We start from the raw sequence: 21,441 nt of genomic DNA on the forward strand, positions 1-21,441 counted from the left end.
CCCCTGATTGTGCTTCCTCCCCCCCAAATAAATAAATGAAATCTTAAAAAAAACAAACATAAAATTTTCTTCTGAAAGCATCGGAGAGTTCTATCAGGACAGGGAAGGTGTACAGAGCACGGCTGCCTACCTGAATGAGCTTGGCGGCAAACTGGTTCACTTCATTAACTCTTTCTTCATGGGCAGCCATATCTGTTTGAAACTCTTCAAATTTCTTCTGTAAAACCTCCACGTGCTCCAGGTCCTGGCCCAGCTCCTCAGAGGTCACAATCGCTTCCTATTCGGGGACCATGAGAGAGCCAGAGTCACCGACCGACACTTGGAAACAACAGCGCCCAGAAACGCAGCTCGCACTCTGCAAACCCGCGCCCGGGACGCGTACCTTGTCATTTTTTTTTTTTTTTTTTTTTTTTTTAAGTATTTTATTTATTTATTTGAGAGAGAGACAGTGAGAGAGAGCATGAGCGAGGAGAAGGTCAGAGGGAGAAGCAGACTCCCCGTGGAGTTGGGAGCCTGATGCGGGACTCGATCCCGGGACTCCGGGATCATGACCTGAGCCGAAGGCAGTCGTCCAACCAACTGAGCCACCCAGGCGTCCCATGTACCTTGTCATTGATCCAATCCATCACGTCCTCACACTCGCGCAAATACTGCACGAGCTTCTGGGCCTGCAGCAGTTTGACTCCCTTCTCCCGCATCTTCTCCAAAAGCAGCTCCCACTGGCGGTGCAGCTCCATCAAACGAGTCTGCGGGTTAGAAATCAGCCTCAGAGATCACAATCGTTTCTATGGGATCTGGCTCCTCCACAGACTACCCACAGGTCAGAAACCCCACAAGTCAGAGCTCAGAACAAGTCTTTCTAAAGATAATGCCCCCCCCCAAAAAAAAGATACTCCTCGAAAGGAGAGGAAACCAGAACTCTTGAGAACAGGAAACAGTAGACAGCATACAGTGGCTCCGGAGGTCTTAAAGAACAAAAGAACTGACCTTCGCAGGTGGATTTTGATTGTGGTTTACTTCAGGGGATTATATTCAACTATTATCGATATTCTATTGTTTATAATTAATGTTCTTAATAATGAGGCATTAAGTGGGATTCCTGGGTCAGAAGGCTACTGTGGAAGGAGAGAGGAGGAAATGACGTGGAAACTGAGCAGAAATCCCTGAAGGGTGTGCTCGGAATTTGTGGAGGGAAAGAATGAAACGAGATCCTATGGGCACCGTGAATGCAAAGAAATAATGACAAGCCCAAGTCAATAGGAACACCTTCATATAAAAGGAGAAGAGGGCACCTGGGTGGCTCAGGTGATTAAGGGTCTGCCCTCAGCTCAGGTCATGGTCTCAGGGTCCTGGGATCGAGTCCCACATGGGGCCCAGCGGAGAGCCTGCTTCTCCCTCTGCCTCTCTCTCTCTCTCTCATAAATAAATAAATAAGATCTTTAAATTTAAAAAAATAAAATAAAATAAAAGTAGACGGGATGGTGTCCTGAAACGTACTCAGCGACTGAGACGGATTTTTGGCAGAAAAGGTTTTGGAACTTCTGTGAGAAAATAGTTTATGGGAGTGCCTGGGTGGCTGAGTGGGTTAAAGCCTCTGCCCTTGGCTCAGGTCATGATCCCAGGGTCCTGGGATCGAGCCCCACATCGGGCTCTCTGCTCAGCAGGGACCATGCTTCCTCCTCTCTCTGACTGCCTCTCTGCCTACCTGTAATCTCTGTCTGTCAAATAAATAAATTAATTAAATCTTTAAAAAAAAAAAAAAAAGATAGTTTATGGTCCAATATGTCTTGGGTTGGGTTTATTTTCAACTTCGCCTGAGTGGCAGCCCGAGGCCCAAACATACTCACTTCCCAGCATCTTTGGGTTCCCATTGGCAAAGTCCTAGTAAGGACCCGTCCACAACTGGGGGCACGTGATCACCAATTCCAGTTTCTGGGATGCTTTCCGGTATCTAATCCAATCTCAGTGTGTTGCCTCTGCCTACCCAAGATACTGGGATTTTCCACCTAACACTGGTAGGCCAAAGGGCAAACACACGGCAAGGCTGAAACACTCACAGAAGAGAAGTCTGGGATTCACCCATGGTTGAGACGCCCCTCCCAGCTGCCTAAAAACTTGAAAGCCAAGGGACAGCCAACATGGGTGGATCCTCTTAGAGACAAGAGTGTGCGGTTTCTCGTGAAAGGAGAAACAGCAGTGGGAAATAAACGCTCACACAATTCACTTCCACCACTGGCAGGATGCAAAGCCGCCTGCCAATGGGAAGAAAGTGAAAGGCACTCCAAGGTTGTGGGGGGGGGGACACAGGCAAGCAGCAGCCACTCAATGTTCCACCTACTCGGATATGGGACCCGATGTGGGTGGCGGTGACTATGGGGCGCCACGCGGTCCGGTACGGTGTGAAAGTCTAAACCGGCGACAGACAGGTTATCCAGGACGCAGAAGCAATCTTCACCCTCCACTCCCCACCCCCGTGAACCAGCCTGCCAACCGCTCTGAGTTAGAGGGCCAGGTGAAGCTCCAAGCCAGGATCACCAGGGGAACTGTGAATGAAAGCCCTTTGCTCCAATTAAAAACGAGACCACTGGGACACCTGGGTGGCTCAGTGGGTTAAAGCCTCTGCTTTCGGCTCAGGTCATGGTCCCAGGGTCCTGGGATCGAGCCCCGCGCATCAGGATCTCTGCTCAGCAGGGAACCTGCTTCCTCCTCTCTCTCTGTCTGCCTCTCTGCCTACTTTTGATCTCTGTCTGTCAAATAAATAAAATCTTTTGAAAAAAAAAAATAAACATATAAAAATAAAAACGAGACCACTGAAGGCTCCCCCCAAAACCTAACCCTCAAGTCCATGGTCAGTCTCCCACAAAGTTCCCTTTCACACCCTCAGGTAAGGAACTAGGGCAAAGCCTGCTCCAGTACTGGAACCACCTCCTGCTCCTGGTGCCTCTGATCTCGGAAACACTGCAGGTCAGAGAGTCCAGCTTCCCCAGCGCACTGCTGCCCGGGAGCAGGAGGGGGCGGGCAGGCAGGTGCACTAGGGGATTGCATGGAAAGAGGCCAGGGCGGCCCGGTTCTGGGGCATGAGCAAACAGGAGGAGCTTGCAGAGAAGCAGCTGGCCAAGAAAATAAGGAAAGGGGACAGAAATGACATACAGCTTGGAAAAATACAGGAAATAATTGTCAGTAGACAAAGGCGTGGACTGGAATTGCAACGGCCATCTACTAGCTGTGGGATTTGGAGAAGTTACTCAAACTTCTCGGAGCTTCCGTGTCTTCCCTTCCATACTGTGGGGATGGGGGTACCTAGCGAGCTTCTACTGGAGATCAAAGACGACTTGTGTCAAAATGGCCAAGTGTTTGCACATAAATAGCTACTCAACAAACAGTGCCTAATAGTACTTTTAAATACTGCTTTAGTAAGATCTCCAGGAGAAGGGTCGTCACTAACAGCTGAATGGAGTGAGTGAGTCTCCTCCTCTCCAGATTAATCACTAAAGTCAAGCACCTGACCTGTCTCTCTCGTTTCCCTTCTGCCACCTGGTAATACACTACATCACCGCGTACTCTGGAAAACAACTTCTATCGAGCAAATAATACAGCATGCTGCTTTCATTTACTTCAAGACGGTGGACAAAACAGTGGGAAAACGAGCAGAAAGATACTTATATTTAATCGCAGAGACACATGGTACATATTTAATTGCGGGGATACATGTTAATTACCCAAATGGGTTGAATGTAATTAAATAGTTGGTCACGTGGCATTCAGAATTTACTCTTCTACTCACGTCATAACTAGTAATAGTTAATTATTAATAATAAGCCCAGGGCTGACTTCAAGTCTTCAATATGAGACTGTGGAGTGCATTAGTGCAAAAGAGAGACAATAGGTATTTATTGTTGAAAACCACTAGACCGGATCCTACGGAAATGAAAGCTCCACAAGGGTGCTGGGGAGGAGGGGGTGGGGCGTCTCTACTGGGGCTTATGTATGTAGCTTTCATCGAACTCTCCACAGTTGCCTTGACTGCTAAGGGACTGCAAAGGCCAGTCCCTCAAGAGAAGGGGCCTTTGGATGACAAAGAACAAGACACACAGACAGGAAGGAGATAAATCAGAAACAGGAAAGAGTATCCTGTTATGAGAAACCAAGTGTGCAAACTTCATCCTAAAGAGGTCTGCTTTCCCTTAGTACCTTGGTACTGGAAATGTTAGGGCCCAGACAGATCAATTATCTGTGAACTGGAACCAAACGGGCCCAATCACACACTGTAAGGACATTTGCTTCACAGCTGGCTGCTTCAGTCACTAGGTCACCGACCAACAGGTGCCACAAGTCACTGCTAACAGCTGGGCCCTTAACTGGCTTGGGGACGAGACCTCAGCAAACCACCTCCTAGGGCAAGTCATCAAGATCCAGGCCTCGAGTTTTCAACAGAGAACTTTATGGTGTCTGTGATTAATCCTACTGATCTTTGTGTCCTAATACCCAAATTCACCAATTTCACTAACATGCTCTCCCCTCTACCATCTATACATTTAGGTTTCATTTATGTAATCTTCTTTAAAGTATAATCACATTCTAATGTTTTGCAAAAAGAATATTAACTCCCCACTGAGCAGATACATACTTGTTTATATTCATACTGAATCATCACATAACAAAGGCAAAACTTCACAAATTCTCTTAAAAGGCTAGAAAAAGCTAGTGACTTTGGCTCAGATCACAATCTCATAGTTCATGGGATTGAGCCCTGTGTCGGGCTCCACACTCGGTGGGGAATCTGCTTGAGGGTCTCTCTCTCCCTCTGCCCCTGCCTCCCTCTCTTGCTCTAAAAATAAAAATCACCAAAAAAGCTAGAAAAGGCTTTTTTAGAAACCCAAATTGGCACTTAATCCACATTCCTCCCCCAACCAGACCAGATGGCCTCCAGTAGCAGGCACAACTCCTACTCACCCTTATGGTTTCAGATGCAAAGTGCCCTTCTGAGATCATCAGGTTACCAGTTTCATCCAGTTTAACAATGGCTCCTGAGTTGGCCTGGACTTCAGCTTCAAAGGCCTGGTGCTTCTGAAGCTTGCCCTGTTGGGGGACCGTGAGGTAAGACACAGCTGCAACCACATGCCAGCCACCTTTCTGCCCCGCCCCGCCTCAGGTCCCCTTAGTTCTCTCCTCGTGAATCTCGTTCCCTCTAATTAGGGATACTCAGCATCGCCCCCACTTCCCCACAATTACTTAAATACTCTGACCTCATCTATACGGCTTTTGGAAGCTTGGCACTGAGGGCCACCAACTTTGCACTATCTTTACTACCAGGAAATTAGCCTTTATGTGGACATCCAATCCCTCTAGAAATACAGGGCCACACCAACAATTAGCATGTACGATTTACTCCTGGATAATAATCCATCCACATTCACTCAGTATATGACACTTTCTTCTCTTCTGGGAGGACTCTGGGGGTAGTAAGAGAACCATGTGTTCCACTTGCTAAAAAAAAAAGTCCTTCACCAAAATCAATGAGGAGAAAGGCTCTGTCCTTTTCTTAAAAAACAGCTTTACTGAGGCACAATTTATATCACAAAATTAACTTCAGTTACAATTTAGTGATTTTTAAAGGCTTGCTTCTGATAAGACTTACCAGTGAGTTGCTTAAAGAGATACCTAACTATAAAATCTCCATCAGCAACACTATTAGTGTGTCTTTCTCGAAAACTCATTCTAAGAGCTCAACCCGGGCCACCTGGGTGGCTCAGCTGGTTAAGCGACTGCCTTCGGCTGGACTTGGGTCATGATCCCAGAGTCCTGGGATTGAGTCCTGCTTCAGGCTCCCGGCTCCACGGGGAGTCTGCTTCTCCCTCTGACCTTCACCTCTCTCATGCTCTCTCTCTCACAGTCTCTCAAATATATAAATAAAATCTAAAAATAAAATTAAATTAAAATTCCAAGAGCTCAACCCAGACCCTCCCCGTGAAACCACCAACAGTTGCAAGCCAGTGCTTTGAGAACCATCAGCTAGAAGCATCCAGAAAAGAATGCCCCCAAGATTCCACATACATCTTTGTGTGTACAGTATAACATACACACCAAGGGCTTTTCAGAATAGTGAGTTAGTCCTCCCTTATGTCTGATCTACATTCTTCTTGCTCAAGGTCATAATTAAATGACTTTTGTGTGACTTTGGGGCAAAAACATTTGCGCTCCTGAGTCCTGGCAGGAAACTCCAGGGAGATGAGGCGCACCTGCAAGTTGGTTGGGTCTTTGTAATTCTCATCGGATGCGATTTGTAGTTTCTCCTGAATCCATTTCTCCAGCTCCTCAGCATCTCTCTGGAAAAACTGGAATCGATAGGAGTCTTCGAGCTTCTGGCGCCGGAGGGTTGAGAGCTCCTTGAAGCGGTGGTATCTGTCTAGGACCTGCTGCCGCCTCTCTTGGATGTCCTCTGCTGTTTCCAGCACTTTGACCCCACTTGGGTCCATTTTCTGAAAAGACAGAATGCCCTGAACTAAGTAAGCACCACACGACCAAAGTGGCTTTTACGGAGTCAGCCTCTCTGAAGGAAAAGAATTACCAGAGAGCCCTGGCAGGTGAACGAATGGAGAAGGGAGTCCCTTCTCAGGACAGAACAACGAGCATTAATTCTAGTCCTTTGTGAAAAACAGCCATCCACTCGCTACGACGGTCCCTCAGAGGACGCCTCACCAACACCACAGCCAAACCCAGAGAAACTGAGAGAACTAGAGTTTCCCAGCAATTCTACACAGGCTTGAAGGATTCAAAGGAAATGCCAAAGTGGTTCTCAAAGAATTACTGAGAAATCCATTCGAAGGTCCTGAAACCTGGTCTCTGCATTCCACTGTGTGGAGCTTAGGAAGAATTTACTCTTACTTAAATCGGGTTTTCTATCTCTCCAGAACTCAGCCTATTATCCAATGAAGAAAAGGGGAGGATTACAAAGTAACCTGGTCCTTAACGTCAACGAGACTTCACCTAGTCAGGGCCCCTGAGGTCCTAGTTCTCGGGAACCATAATCCCACAAGTCTTCCTCAGGCCACCAGAGCGTCTGTGCCAGGAACAGCCTGTGTCCCGTGAATGTGCACAAACGGAAAGTCACAGTGCAACTTAAAAAAAGAAAGTGTGGTGAGTTGCACACCCAAACCTAGTAAAAATGGTAGGTCAACTACACTTGAGTTAAAAAAAAAAAAAATTCAGGTTTATGTCACAAATACTTGCATTACATAAATTTTTAAAGCAATGGATGCTTTACATAAAAAAGAGTTATGGTGATTACTAATAAACAGGAGGTTGTGCCTCTAAATCTGGATCTGATGTGATACTCAAAACCAGAAATCTAAACACAAGAAGAAGGGGTGGTGCCAGGTTTACCCTGCCCTCCGCCCGCCTGCTCCCATGGACGGCACACTGGCGTTCAGCATCAGTTTCAAGTTCGCTACAAGGGCAGGCTGATGGAGGAAGCAGCACTCCCCACAGTGCTCAGTTGGCCCTAACTTAAAACCCCAGATTTCTGGACACTTTCACCAAATTCTCACGTCAAAAAGAAAACCTGACCTATAGGTGGGCAAAACCCAGAAGAGGCACCCCACGCTCTTCAGGATTAAGCGTGATTCCTCTAACCTACAGATCACAGCAGGACAGAGGTACAGACTGTTGACGAAGAGCTTCTAAATCGGGCACCTGTGTGGCTCATTCGGTTAAGCGACCGCCTTCGGCTCAGGTCATGATCCAAGGGCCAGGGATGGAGCCCCGCATCCGGCTTCACTGCTCCTTAGGAAGCCTGCCCCCCCGCCCCCGCCTACTGTGATGTCTCTGTCAAATAAATAAATAAAATCTTTAAAAAAAGAAAAAAGAAAGAAAGAAAAAAGAGCTTCTAAATGTGTCAGTACCACATGACCTTGTGCGAGGCACTTTCCTGTGCCTCGGTTCCCTACGATGACTAAAAATGGCAGGTGAAAATGGGGCATCTCAGAACCTGTCGGAGGTCAAATTCCATTCTACAGAAGATTCAGAGATTTGGTGGGAAAGCAGAGCAGATAAACTTTCTAGCCCTTCCGGCTGCTGCCCGTAATTTATATACGGTATAAAAACCGTGCTGGCCAGGAGACATTTGAGAGCTCTTCTGGTTCACCGGGCTGGGCTAACAGGAGACAGGAAGCAGGCGAGGGACCGGGACCACAGGGAAGACGGATCCCAGCATCCAGCTGGGACAGAACCAGCATGGGTGGGATCCGGTGAGGTCACTGTTTTTAACTCTTTAGGGATTAAATCAGCTTCAAGAGGTGGCAACAAAGCATCCTTCAGACCTGATCCACTCTCGGACTACCTTCCTAGAAAGCTACCAGATTCCTTACCAAGAGGACATAAGGGGATTCTGGCCAACCACCATCGTTTCCAAACTATTCTCCACATACTGACCCCTTCTTTTGGTTGTATTATTGTTTCTCCACAAAGTCTGGTTGATTGGGGTGCCTGGGTGGCTCAGTGGGTTAAGCTTCTGCCTTTGGCTCAGGTCATGATCTCAGGGTCCTGGGGTCAAGCCCCGCATCGGGCTCTCTGCTCGGCAGGGAGCCTGCTTCCCCCCCTTTCCCTCTGCCTGCCTCTCTGCCTACTTGTGATCTCTGCCAAATAAATAAAATCTAAAAAAAATAAAAATTTTAAAAAGAAAAAAGAAACATGTTCTTGGCCACATCGCTCCCATGCTTTAAGATCTTTCACGGCTCTGTTCTGAGGGAGGAAAGGATCCAGCTCTTTAGCAGGGCATGGTGATCTGGCCCAGCAAATGAGGCTGGTATCAGCTCTCTTCCACATTCCCTACCCTCTAGGCATGCTGAAATATACTTTCTTCTCCAAATACAGGATTCCCTTGAAAGACTCCACGCTAGCGGGGCGCCTGAGTGGCTCAGTCATTAAGCGTCTCCCTTTGGCTCAGGCCATGATCCCACTGTCCCGGGACTGAGCCCTGAATTGGGCTCCCTGCTCAGGGAGTCTGCTTCCCCCTCTCCCACACCCTAAGCTCAGGTTCTCTCTCAAATAAATAAATAAAACCCGAAAAAAAGAGAAAAAAAAGAAGAAGAAGAAGAAGAAAAAAGACCTTAAGCTAGAGACGCTGTGTGGCTTTGTCAGTGAAGCATTTGCCTTCAGCTCAGGTCACAATCCTGGGGTCCTGGGATCAAGTCCCATTTCAGGCTCCTTGCTCAGCCGAAGCCTGCTTCTCCCCCTGCCTGCCGCTCCCCTGGCTTGTGTATGAGCTTGCTCTTTCTCCCCTTTGACAAGTAAATAAAATCTTAAAAAAAAAAAAAAAAAAAAAAGAGGCAGACTCCCAGCTATTTGCTATTTGCCTAGGCCTCCTCGGCCTCTCCTCTGCCTGGATAACTCCTATTTATACCTCAACGCCCAGCCGAGAGGAGTAAGCTTTACGTTCTTGCCTCCTCCCCACGCTGGGCTCCATGCTCCCTCCTTCCCTCCTCCTCAGATTTAATCATACTTTTGTGCAGATTTATGAAGCACTTGTATATACTTCCCATGGTATAATTAGACGGAGCACCCTAATCTTTGTATCTGCGATTTCTGGCATATACGGCCATTAAGAAAAGTGTTGACAAACAACCAAGGATATGCTGAGTGCTGGTGCTGCTATGCAGGACACGGGAATTCACTTGTAAAAGGTGAGGCCAGAGCCCCATCGTCCGCCCGAGTCACCCTCTCCATACTGTCAAACTGGGATTCCACCTGGGGAAAAGCCAGATTTGTGACAAGAACAGCAAATGGAGAACGAGTGTCTGCAACCAGGTGTCAGCCTGCTGAGCAGAAGGAATTACTAATCTGGGCCTGAGCACATGGCAGTTTTGAGAAATGAGGTGGCCTCTTTACTTGGCGAGGGAGGCGGGGGTGGGGTGGGGGGGACTTGATGAAACAGAGCTCAAGAAGGCCGTTCCGTTATCAACAGACCGCTATGTCTGGAAAAAATATCTTCTATCCTTGAAACCAAAATCTGAATTAAATGTCTGGGGCGCCTGGGTGGCTCCGTCGGTTAAGCGTCCAACTCCTGGTCGGTCAGTGATCTCAGGGTCCTGGGACTGAGTCCCCGAGTCTGGCTTCATCCTTGGCACGGAATCTGCTTGAGATTTTCTCTCCACGCACCCTCTGCCCCTCCCCCTGCTCCCTCCCTCAGGTAAATAAATTAATTAATTGATAAATATATTATTATTATTTTTTCAGTAAACATCTGGGGCACCTGGGTGGCTCAGTGGGTTAAAGCCTCTGCCTTCAGCTCAGGTCATGATCTCGGGGTCCTGGGATCGAGCCCCACATCGGGCTCTCCGCTCGGCAAGGAGCCTGCTTCCTCCTCTCCCTCTCTCTGCCTGCCTCTCCGCCTACTTGTAATCTCTGCCTGTCAAATAAATAAAATCTTAAAAAAAAAAAAGTAAACATCTGTTTGCGGCGGAGCGGAATTTCTGTTAACAATACTTCGTCACAACGGGGCAGAATCTGAGCGTGCCTGCAGGCTGACTGCCGGCCAGGCTCTTGACAAGGATCACGAGCACCACCAGCCACACGGTCTAGAATGTAAACGTGACTTCACGGACTCGCCTACACGGTCTGCTCCAGCCGGATCTCTTATCAAACTCCCACGCCAACTCCAAGTTACAGGCCCTGGCAGGGCCCATTTCCCAGCTCAGGAAGTCCCCCTTAGGCAGGACTGTTCTCTCCCACTCACAGCTCCAGCAGCGAACACCACACAAAGCCCTGCAAGTCTAGAGCAACTACCTTGTCCCTGTCCTCTCTGCGGTCCTCAGTCAGCAGTCTTCACTGTCCCCATGCTCTTCAGAGGACCGTCACATTCTGCCAGGTTTTCTCCCTGCCGTCTTTGTGGTTCTTTAGTAAATTTAGAGTTCCTAAGGGACTATATAAAAAAGACCTTATCTTCCTCTTCCTCTCTGACCACAGCACTCGGCACACATTAGTCAGTTACATTCGGAACTTGGAAACAGAGAAATTGCTGCCACTTCATTATTAAGTAGGCAGGGGACACAAGGTCATCCAATAACCAAGTCACAGAGCCTACCTGGGGTGAGCCGGGACCCTCTGGTTCCCAGAACCATTGATTCTGCCCATGACTGCAGCTGCCATACTCTATTTTTATTTTTTAGAGATCGTATTTATTTATTTGATAGAGACAGCAAGAAAGGGAACACAAGCAGGGGGAGTGGGAGAGGGAGAAGCAGGCTTTTCACCCCAGAGCAGGGAGCCCGATGTAGGACTCAAACCCAGACCCCAGGGTCATGACCCGAGCCGAAGGCAGACGCCCAGGTGCCCCAGCATACCCTTTATTTTTTTTTTTTTTTTTTAATATTTTATTTATTTATTTGAGAGAGAGACAGTGAGAGAGAGCATGAGCGAGGAGAAGGTCAGAGAGAGAAGCAGACTCCCCATGGAGCTGGGAGCCTGATGCGGGACTCGATCCCAGGAATCCAGGATCATGACCTGAGCCGAAGGCAGTCGTCCAACCAACTGAGCCACCCAGGCGTCCCCCCAGCATACCCTTTATTGGTGGCTGTTTGCTTATTCCTTCCTTTCACTGTTATTTTTCCCATCACCACTTTGGATGGAGAAGGAAGAATGCAGATATATTAATTATTCAAAAAATAAAAATTGGGCACCCGGCTGGCTCAGCCGGTGCCGCATGTGACTCGCATGTGAGTTTGAGTCCCACACTGGGTATAGAGAGGACGTGAATAAAAACTTAAAAAAAATTTTTTTTTAAATCAAGAAATAAAAATTGATTTTGCTTTTGTAAGAATGAGTCTTAAGGTAGCAAACAATCAGGATTAAGAAGTTACATACTTCCTTCGTTCTAATCTCTTGGGAAACGGTTTCAGATGAAGAAACAGCAGAAAATTGTGCCTAATTTGCTCCCTCACAGAATTTTCTGGCAACAAAATGTGCCATGGAAGGTGCAGGTATGTACGAAACCTGCACAGTGCACATAAGCTCCTGCAAGATGTCTGAGTCCTGGGACGCTTGGGTGGCTCAGTGAGTTAAAGCCTCTGCCTTTGGCTCAGGTCATGATCCCAGGGCTCTGGGAGCCTGCTTCCCTAACTCTCTCTCTGCCTACTTGTGACCTCTGTCTGTCAAATAAATAAATAAAATATTAAAAAAAAAAAAAGTTTGAGTCCTTAGATTAATGCTTAGGGCATCTGTCCTGCTTCTTCACACACAAGATTCACTGCATTTCTAAAATCCTTTAGCTGCCACGGAAATTTCAAAGAAATCACATTGGGGAGCAGGCCCTTTGTGATGAAGCCAAGAATCTCTAACATAATGTGGCAAGGGCACCACCTTAGCAAGTCCCCCTGCATGGGTCCTGCCTGTGGATTTGACTCTACCAATCCAGGGAGACAGTCCAGCGAGGCCCTGCTGAAATTAACCAACCTAAAAGGCCCTCTTTGTCACCCCAGTGAAGTAGAACGAGTCAATTCTATACCAAGTGCTTTGGTCAGGCAATAATGGACTTTTCTTTCCTGCAGATCAGCTGACGTCAGTAGGTGGGAGCTCTGCCAAGCCACCACTGGCTGTCCCTGGGGAGCTGGGCATCTGAAAGTCATCAAAGCTCTCCCACTGCTGTGGGCCTGCAGGATCCTCATTTGCATGGTTACAGGAGCCTGAAATGATGCATTAATAAGAGTTCCCCACCCCTTAACCTGAGAGGGAGCTGTCTCCAAGTTCATCTTTAGACACTCTAGTTTCCTTGCTCCGAAATGGGTCATTTCCATTGATTATATTAAAAATAGGAAAAATATTCCTATCACCAAGAAATGCTGCCACCGGAAGACGTGTTAGCCTTTCACCCAAAACTCTGTGAGGGAGTCAGTGGAATCTCCTGGCCTCGGCTTGTGTGAGCAACACGTCCCCCCCAGGACCCAGGCTGTAGGCTGCAAGAACTCCACCCCTGGCCTGAAATATGCAGCTGACTGATAAGGCGGGCTCCACTGAGAATGTTCCAGGCCGGTTCCCAACCTTAATGGGATTAACACCTTTTGAGAGCTAGAAAGGAAGACTTTGGGAAATGTGCCATTAAAAAACAATCTCCAGGGGCACCTGGGTGGCTCTGTGGGTTAAAGCCTCTGCCTTCGGCTTGGGTCATGATCCCAGGGTCCTGGGATTAAGCCCCGAATCGGGCTCTCTGCCTGCCTCTCTGTCTACTTGTGATCTAAGAAATAAATAAAATCTTAAAAAAAAAAAAAAATCTCCAACCACACTAGCCTATCTATTTTACTAACTGCCTAAAAACCCACAGAGGGACCAACTTCCTAGGATGGCAGACGACTGCTTATCTCGAAGGAGTCCCTCAACTCTGATTTTGCCAATCAGGTCCCTGTCCACGGAAAACAGAGGGCAAATGAAGCACTGAATATATTCTCTGTATGTTCAAGGGCAGCTTCCCATGGAAGATCCTGAAGAAAAAAGTCGTATTTTTGCTAATATTTTTCGCAAAGACCGAAGATGCAGGCTATTTATAAATGCTGCAATGCAGCAGTCAAAATGTTAGCCGCATCATTCAGCAAGGAGTATGAATTGATCTCAGGGGATAAAACAGGAATTACAACTATGTCCTCTATTGTAATAAATAAAAAGACCTTGTCAGCATTCTTACGATACTGCCAGATCTGTGGGAAGAAAGAGAGGGGTCTAAAGATATGGACCTTGGGTAGAAAGTTCTAGCTTAATCCAAAGATGTAACACACCCGAGAATGATTCCTCATATCTGACGCAAATTCACACATATTATCATCTGAAAATGGATTCCTACAGAAAAGCCTAGCCACTAAATAAAAATTGTCTTCTTGTCAATGCCAAGAGACAGCAGTCTGAGCTAGTTCCTGGCACTGACGGAATTTTTAAATGCTTGGGCCTCACCTACAGAAGCTATCCGCCCTGCTATGCATGGGCATCCGTCCGTCTCTGGAGGGCAGGTGAGACCCAGACAGATGGACTCCGAGTTAGGCAACAGAAAAGACTGCTGAGGGAAGTCATTCTCAGACCAAAGGTCAGATGCCTCCCACACAGCGAACCTGGCACCTGCAGTGAGTAGTTTAGGGCACCGTCCCGCAGATCTTGGGAGGACGGAGGAATTCAGCACAACTTCCCCGTGGAACCCCAGCAGAGAAGCCACTGGTGGTGAGCAGGCAGGAGTCACGGAGACAAAGCCCCCGTTCCGCCACGGAACGTGCTGGATGTAAGAGGCATCTGGAAAACTACACAATGAACTCCAATTTCACCAGATACACTCCTTTGCAAGCAAAGGGATTTGGGGGGACTAAGGGGATGAACAGATCACTGGGCTCTATCGGAAAATTCATACACATCGCCCAAAGCAAAAGGTCAGAAAAACCATCCCTCGGATTTACCGTGGTTGCTTTGTCAGAGCTCAAAGATGCAGGACTGACAACGCACGTTTTTCCCCCTGGCTCCGAAAGCCAACCCATTCTCGAATTTTACAGGTGCCAAGCGGAACTACAGCCGCCCATGTGGACGGGCTTCTCTGGAGAACAATCCACGGAAGAACCCTTTAGCACCCATTAACATGTTCGGGCAGCGGAGTCCCACACCAAGCTAATGAGCCGCTAACCAGCCTTGCTGCAGATTTCAGCGGCAGAGCGGATGGGAAGTAGCGAGGTAAATAGTACAAAAATGAAGAGTTTCAACCATGAATAAAAACTAGTTTTGCTTCTGTGGATCTGCATGTCAGCCTTCAGACTGATTAACTCACTTCACCTCATGGGCCCGTTTCCGCAGAGGTGAGCAGGGACTTAGCTTTAAGAAAGCAAAAGGTTCATACTGCATTGCATCAAAATCCAGAAACGCAGAGCAACGTTGAGAAAACTTACTTCTGAATGCTTCCCAAATACTATCTTGCTGCGACTTACCTCTTAACCTGTAAAATTCAGATGAGAGGTATTTAAGTGCAAAATATTGTTTCTGACAATCAAAACAGGGAAAGGTTAAAATGTGGCCCATTTTTATAAACCTCATTTCAGCCAATTCACCACTCTGATTTATAAAAGGGCTTGCCTTGGATTTATCACCCATAATCACTAGAAATTCGCAAAGTTTGTATTTCTCCTTATGGGATATTGAGACATTAATTTTAAGCATTTTTCTTTTTCAAAAAGGTCCAATTCAGCAAACATTCAAAAACTACAAAATGAAATATATACAGGGAGCTTTTTTTAGCCAAGAAAACGCAAGCTCCATTTCATTACAAGGCCTGTGGCAGGAAATATAAGCCGGTGGGAACAGGAAACAAACCCAAGTTTATGATATTTGTCAAATTTTAAAATACTACTTTTACGACACATTTTCAGATTATTTTTTTCCAAATAGCTAAGATAATCTGTTTAGTCCCTTGGTTCTTAAGAACCAAGTAACCATCAATTAAAAAATCAGCAAACATTACATGCAAACACCAGTAGGGTGAGAAGAAATTAATGTATTCATGCCTGAAAGAGAGGAAGGCAAAAAGCAGGAGGCTTTGGAAATTTTACAATCAATGTACTAAGACTTCTGTTCACGTAGCACCAAAAAAAAAAAAAAAACAATGGAGGAAAAACCCCAACCCAAACCAATTGGCTTAACAGAAAGGTCATGCAGGCAGAGCTTTCTCCCCCTCTCTTTAGATCATTCAACCTCTGCCACAAATGTGTCTTCACGGCAAGCCAGGCAAAACCAAAAAGGCAACCCGCTTCCTGCATGCTGGTCAAATACCTGGACTCTGCGTTTACGAAACGATGACAACATGATGGAGGAATGTGGAGTCTAAAGAGGGAGGGGGAAGAGCGAGATAACAAGCTTCTAAGGGCAAACTGAACAAAATAATGTCAAAATGAAGAAAACAGACCATTAGGATATACGAAATACAAATAAAAAACCACATTCCTGGTGTTCTCCCTGTGCCTTTCTTGTTCTTTTTTTTTTTTTCCTTCTGAACCCCACCAGGGATTTAAAATGTGGAAAGAGAACCCAAGTTCTCTGTCTGGCCCCTTAGCAGTTCCTGGTGATCTAGATGTGCTGCCTCAGCCAAGTTACACCCCCTCTGGGCCTCAGTTTCCCCACTTTCCAGATAAAGAATACTGAATATGCTTTCTAACACTAAATACGCCCTCCCCAGAGCCACCGCCCAATAAACTGAGACTCCCAGGACTAGCCAATTTCTAAATCCCCTTCCATTTCAGTCATAAAATAACAGAGAGAGACCCATGAGAAGCAAGAACGAACTCAAGCTATAGAGATCTGACTTGGGCCTCCTTTACAGGTACGCGTCCTTACTAAAATACTACTTCCTATTCAAAACCCATACAAGAGGAATATGCAAAAAAGGTGGAAGAGGGGGTGCCTGGGTGGCTCGGTGGGTTAAAGCCTCTGCCTTCCGGTCTTGATCCCAGGGTCCTGGGATTGAGTCCTGATTCGGGCTCTCTGCTCTGCAGGGAGCCTGCTTCCTCCTCTCTCTCTCTCTCTCTGCCTGCCTCTCTGCCTACTTGTGATCTCTGTCAAGTAAATAAATAAAATCTTAAAAAAAAAAAAAAAAAAAAAGGTGGAAGGGAATTAATAACACAGCTGCTCTCCCGCCAGGGCCTCGGCCCCAAAAGCGATCAGCTCTGTACTCCTCCTCGCATTCCCTTCTCGGCATTCCGGCATTCCTGGAGTCAGCACTTGCCATGAGGGCAGTGCAGTCTGCTACCTAGTCTGACCACAGCTGCGGCAGCCCAGACCGCATAGCTAGCGGAGTCCTTGCATAGCCCATGGAGGATTGATTACGAGGCCGGCCTCCTGCCCACTAGCCTTCGTGCAGCTTCAGCAGTGACAGGGCTGTGGACCGCATGGGACTCGCTGCTCAGGGTCTGCAGTCAGCCCCTCCCTTTGGGATGAAGGCAGGTAAGGGAAAATAGAGCAAATACTGACCCAGGGAACCAAAAGAAAGATGGAATTTAAAAACCTGATCTTGGGGCGCCTGGGTGGCTCAGGTGGTTGAGCGACTGCCTTGGGCTCAGGTCCTGATCCTGGAGTCCCCGTGGAACAGATGAGTCCCACATAGGCTCCCTGCTTGCCAGGGAGTCTGCTTCTCCCGCTGACCTCACTCCTTTCATGCTTTCTCTCTCTCCAATAAATAAATAAAATCTTAAAAAAAAAAAAAAAAAAACCCTGCTCTCCTCACCTAAACCCATCCATCAGATTATTTGACAAGTTCATATTAGAACCCGAGACATATCCTATTTCTCCAAACGCTAGTTTGCTACAAAACCCATGGCCAAGACCAAAAGCATACCCCAAGATGTTACCAATTGATGGATTACTCTAAGAACGGCTTCACACCTGTCCAGCACAGGGCAAATCCTCCTTTGAAGGCTCGTCTCTCCGTGGAGGTCCCTAGATAACAGCTAACACACTTTGAGGGTCCCAGTGAGTCATTATTGGCCCAGTTACTAAAAAAGGCTTTCTGTTAATTTCCTGCAGAGGCCCTTACTGCAGCACATTTTTTTTCCCCCTACAGCACATTTTTAAACGTTTGACTTCAATTCGACCTTTGAAAATCTAAGACATTAGCGGCAACAAAAGGTTAAGGAGTTTAGGAGGTGAAACCTTGGCTCAATAGCTTCAGACAGCTCAGTATTCCTACTGCTCTTCTTAAGATTTTCTGTTTCCTGGCTGCAAGACACCCCCAACCCTTCCATCTTTGATACATTATTTTACTTAGGTCCAATTGCTATGACTCCGCAATTTCTCCACATATTATTAAAATACTTCAGATGGTCTCTTTTCTATTCTTCCCTAACAGCCACGATGGTTAAGTTTTTCTAAAATGCCGTGATGAAGACAGAACAAAGGGCTTACGTATTTTAGAATCTATTATATAAAAGAGATTTGACAAAAGTGTTGGGGGCGATTCAATCATCTCAAGCCAGCATTCTGGGCTATTCAGGCTTTTCATTTAAAACATATGCAACCCTTAACCTTAACAAGCCCCTTATTTAAAATATTCTGTCCCAATGCATCAAAGAGACTCTTAAAGGCAATTTTCTTTAGGAAGCATCTTGTCAAATTTGCAGGACTAGCTTACAAACAAAAGGCTGCTCTATCAGTCAACACTGGCGTGGCTGTAGAATTTTTGACCAATAATATAATGTCCTCGAATCGAAGGACCCCCGTCTCGGGTGGGGCGGGGGGGAGGGGGAGGGGAATAACTCGTAAGCTATTAAGTTATTGGATTTGAGTCTCAATACAAAGAAACGCCGCATCTACCTGTTATTTACAAGCAAATCACAACTGGGTAGGAAAGAAATGTTTATTACGAGGAAGGAAAAGGAGATGGCCGGTCTCGGACCTTTCTGCGTCTAGAGAGAAGGCCAAGAATCGCCACAGTGGATGAAATTAAGGTCAAAGAGCCCTTTTCCTCTATGCTCTCGGCTCTTCCTCCCTCAAGGGTTGGGGCGGCACTGCTGTGGGGACTGGGGAAGAGGAGCTGCAGAAGTCGCTCCCCGCCGAGGCAGGCGATCGGGGGGCGCTGGGGGAGCGCTCCGCAGGAAGGGGGATGGTGAGGATCCCGCCAGGGGCCCCCGCCCCACCTGCCGCAGCCGGATGGGGCAGGGCGGGGTCGCAGCCAGGCTTGGGGGTGGGGGAGAGGGGACCGACCCGCTGGCCTCGCCTCCCCCCTCCACCTCCGCCCAGTCAATGACATTCCAGCGGCCGGCGCCCAGGCTGGGCCGGGCGGCTCCTCGCCAGCCCACGCTCCCCCCGGCCGGTCGCGGCCCGCCTGCCAGGTCCCCGCCCGTCGGAGGCAGCTGCGAGGCCGGCGGGGCTCACCTGTCCGCGCGCCCGCCCCGCCCCAGGGGCTGCCCGGCTCCCCGCCCAGGGGTCGGCGGCCCTCGGGCCCTGCTCCTTCCCCCCAGTTCCCCGTCTCACCGGCTCCTGCGGGGTGAAAGCGGTGGGTGCGCCGGGATGGGGGTTGCTGAGGGAACCGACGCGCCTCCGCGACCTCCCGCCTCGCCGTTCGCTCCGCAGCGGGTAGTGGCGGCGACGCGCGCGTCTCGCCTCTTTTATAGGCGGCCACGCGCGTTCCGGCGGCGGGCGGGCACGAGCGCGGGGGAAGCGCCGGGGCGCGGCGCGAGGGGCGGGGGCGAGCGCTGGCAGAGCTAAGGGGGCGGAGCTCCCGCCGGCTCGCTTCCCGATGGCACGACGGAAAGGGCCGAGGGCTTCCGGAAGGAGCCGAAGCGCCGCTGCGGGGGAAAAGCCGAGTCCCGGGAGCGCGGCGGGAGGATGGGAAAGGAGGGCGCGCTCCAGGGGCGGGGGGCGATGGTGCAGTGGAGTCACTGCCTCCGCCCGGGCGGCGGGAGATGCGGCAGCCGCCCCGCCCTCCCCGCACCTCGGATCCTCCAATCCTGCCCCACCCCGCCCTGCAGAGAATCTTCTGCACCCCACCCCTCCCCTCCGCCCCTGGGAGTCCTGCCAGGACTGCAGCGAAGGGCGGGGCAGGGGCCGTCGCCGCAGTCTGGCCGGGGATGCTTCGCACCCTTGTCTGTAAAACGCCCAGTCCCAAAGGGTGAGATCACCCCCAGACTTTTCTTCCTCCTTCCTCTTTCCCTAGGAGATGGCTGCGGCCAGGACCCAAAGTCAGCCTACTCTGGTGGGGGCTGAGGTGTAGAAACCGAGAATGATTTGGAGCTCCGGGTTTGAGGTGGTGATAAGAAAAGGCCAAATCCGATCCCCGAAAATAAAGACTAATTTGGAGTTAAAGTCTGTCATTTGGGATTTGGGGAGTTAATAATTTCTTAATTCTTATAGCAAAAGCTTTCTGACAGGTCGCCGGTGGAATAGGATGCATTAATCTTATTTTATAAACAAGACATTAAAGTTCTTCAGCCCACAATTAATTGAACTTTCCTTATGTACCAGGCGCTGTGCTAAGCATTTCATGTGTTACTTTTTCTTTTTCTTTCTTTCTTTTTTAATCTGGGTAATCATTTTACAAGGTAGGTATTAGTTCCCCATTTTAGAAATGAGCACTCTGACATGGAAGATAGGTCTCTCGCCCTAGGTTAGGCAGTTAGCAAGAAGAAAAGCTAGGATTAAAAAAGAAGAAGAAGAAAAGCTAGGATTTAGATCTAAGCAATCAGAACCTTCTCTTAAACAGTCATGTTGTGCTGCCTTCCCCTAGGAAAGGGAGGCACTGCAATGGTGGGTGCTGGGGTGGGGGTGAGGATTTCTGGAGTTTCTGTTCCTTACAGTCTTAGCAGTTTAAGGGTCTGGCTCTGAACTCGGTAGTGTAGCCCAAAGCCCTTTCTCCCCACCCCCACTTCTGCGACAGCTGGGCCGCAGCCATTGGGAGTAACACCCAAATCATTCCTGTGCAGTCAGGCAGACCAGGATCTCCGCAGCTCGGAAGGCCTCAACCTCCTGGTTACCAAGCAGCCCTGGGCACTGCACCAGAACTTGGGCCCAGGCCCAGCCCTGAGCTTCCTGGTTCTCTGCAGTTTGGCCTTCTTTCCCTATGCCTGGGATCTGCAATCTGGTTTCTAAGCTGCCCTTTCCAAGGAAAAATTCTCTTATTCCCTCAACCCATCACAGTGCAGAGAAAAGAAAAGAAATGGCCACACCCCAGAAGCAGCTTTGTAGAATCTGGAGGAAAAACGTAGGAGCTAAGAGGCATTTCCTGCAATCTTCTATATAGAGAAAACAGGACCGAGTAACTCCTCCCTGGGGTGTGCGTTTCTCGAACAGTTGATGGCATCGACAGCCTCTTCTGCACCGGGGAGCAGCAAAATGTTTAATCATATATTCAGCTCTGCGTACAAAATGGCTTACACAATCATAGCTCTCCAAAATTTCCAAGACCTTCTGCTCCAGCAAGGAATGGCTCTCAAGGGCCTGGGCAGGGGCTGTCAAAAGGGAGATCTTTCTTTTAAATCACTACGGCCGGCCTCCTGGTGAAATGGGGGGGTTTTGTCGCTTTTACCAGAAGCAAAACAGATATGAGAGCTTTGGTATTGGTACAGAAACTGAGTCTTACCCGTTGATCTGTCTGATCTGAGACAAGGCCAAAACCTATTACCTCTGGCCCTCTACACCTCCCCACTCACTCACCCACCCCATCCTGCACTTGGCACTAGAAATGAGACACTGAGAAAACCCTTCTTCACTTGTTCTGTGGTGTGCCTACCTCACCTCCCACCAATTTCACTCTATGCCCAACAAACAAATGCTCTGCTAGGTGTAGGGAGAGATGACAAAGCAGATAATGGCTCTCTTCGTTTTGGAGAAAAACTCAGGAGAAAAAAAAAAAAAAAAAAGCACAGGACAGTATAGCAATCAGCTCCCGGCTCCTAGTATCCTCCTGAACAGCAGGGGGTAGGGCTGAATTCCAAGCTTTTTCTA

The 21,441-nt window shown here is 48.3% G+C and overlaps 1 protein-coding gene across 16 annotated transcripts in view; it reads right to left on the reverse strand.

Annotated features, from left to right (window-relative positions):
- Window positions 1-19,130, reverse strand: part of SPTAN1 (spectrin alpha, non-erythrocytic 1) — a 61,587-nt gene extending 42,457 nt beyond the window's left edge. For 13 of the 16 annotated variants that reach the window (XM_059142910.1, XM_059142903.1, XM_059142902.1 and 10 more), the window contains exons 1-6: window positions 18,973-19,100; window positions 15,781-15,831; window positions 6,240-6,479; window positions 4,954-5,079; window positions 606-746; window positions 131-277 (exon numbers count right to left, since the gene is read on the reverse strand). In XM_059142910.1, coding sequence (XP_058998893.1) covers window positions 131-277; window positions 606-746; window positions 4,954-5,079; window positions 6,240-6,479; window positions 15,781-15,813 — 687 coding nt within the window. In that variant the 5' untranslated portion in view covers window positions 15,814-15,831; window positions 18,973-19,100. Of the gene's footprint in view, window positions 1-130; window positions 278-605; window positions 747-4,953; window positions 5,080-6,239; window positions 6,480-15,780; window positions 15,832-18,972 lie in introns of all 16 variants that reach the window. The other 3 variants (XM_059142911.1, XM_059142907.1, XM_059142899.1) reach the window with 2 other exon arrangements.
- Between the last annotated feature and the right edge of the window lie 2,311 nt (window positions 19,131-21,441).

Source organism: Mustela lutreola, chromosome 12 (assembly GCF_030435805.1).
Source record: "Mustela lutreola isolate mMusLut2 chromosome 12, mMusLut2.pri, whole genome shotgun sequence".
Taxonomy (NCBI): Eukaryota; Metazoa; Chordata; class Mammalia; order Carnivora; family Mustelidae; genus Mustela; species Mustela lutreola.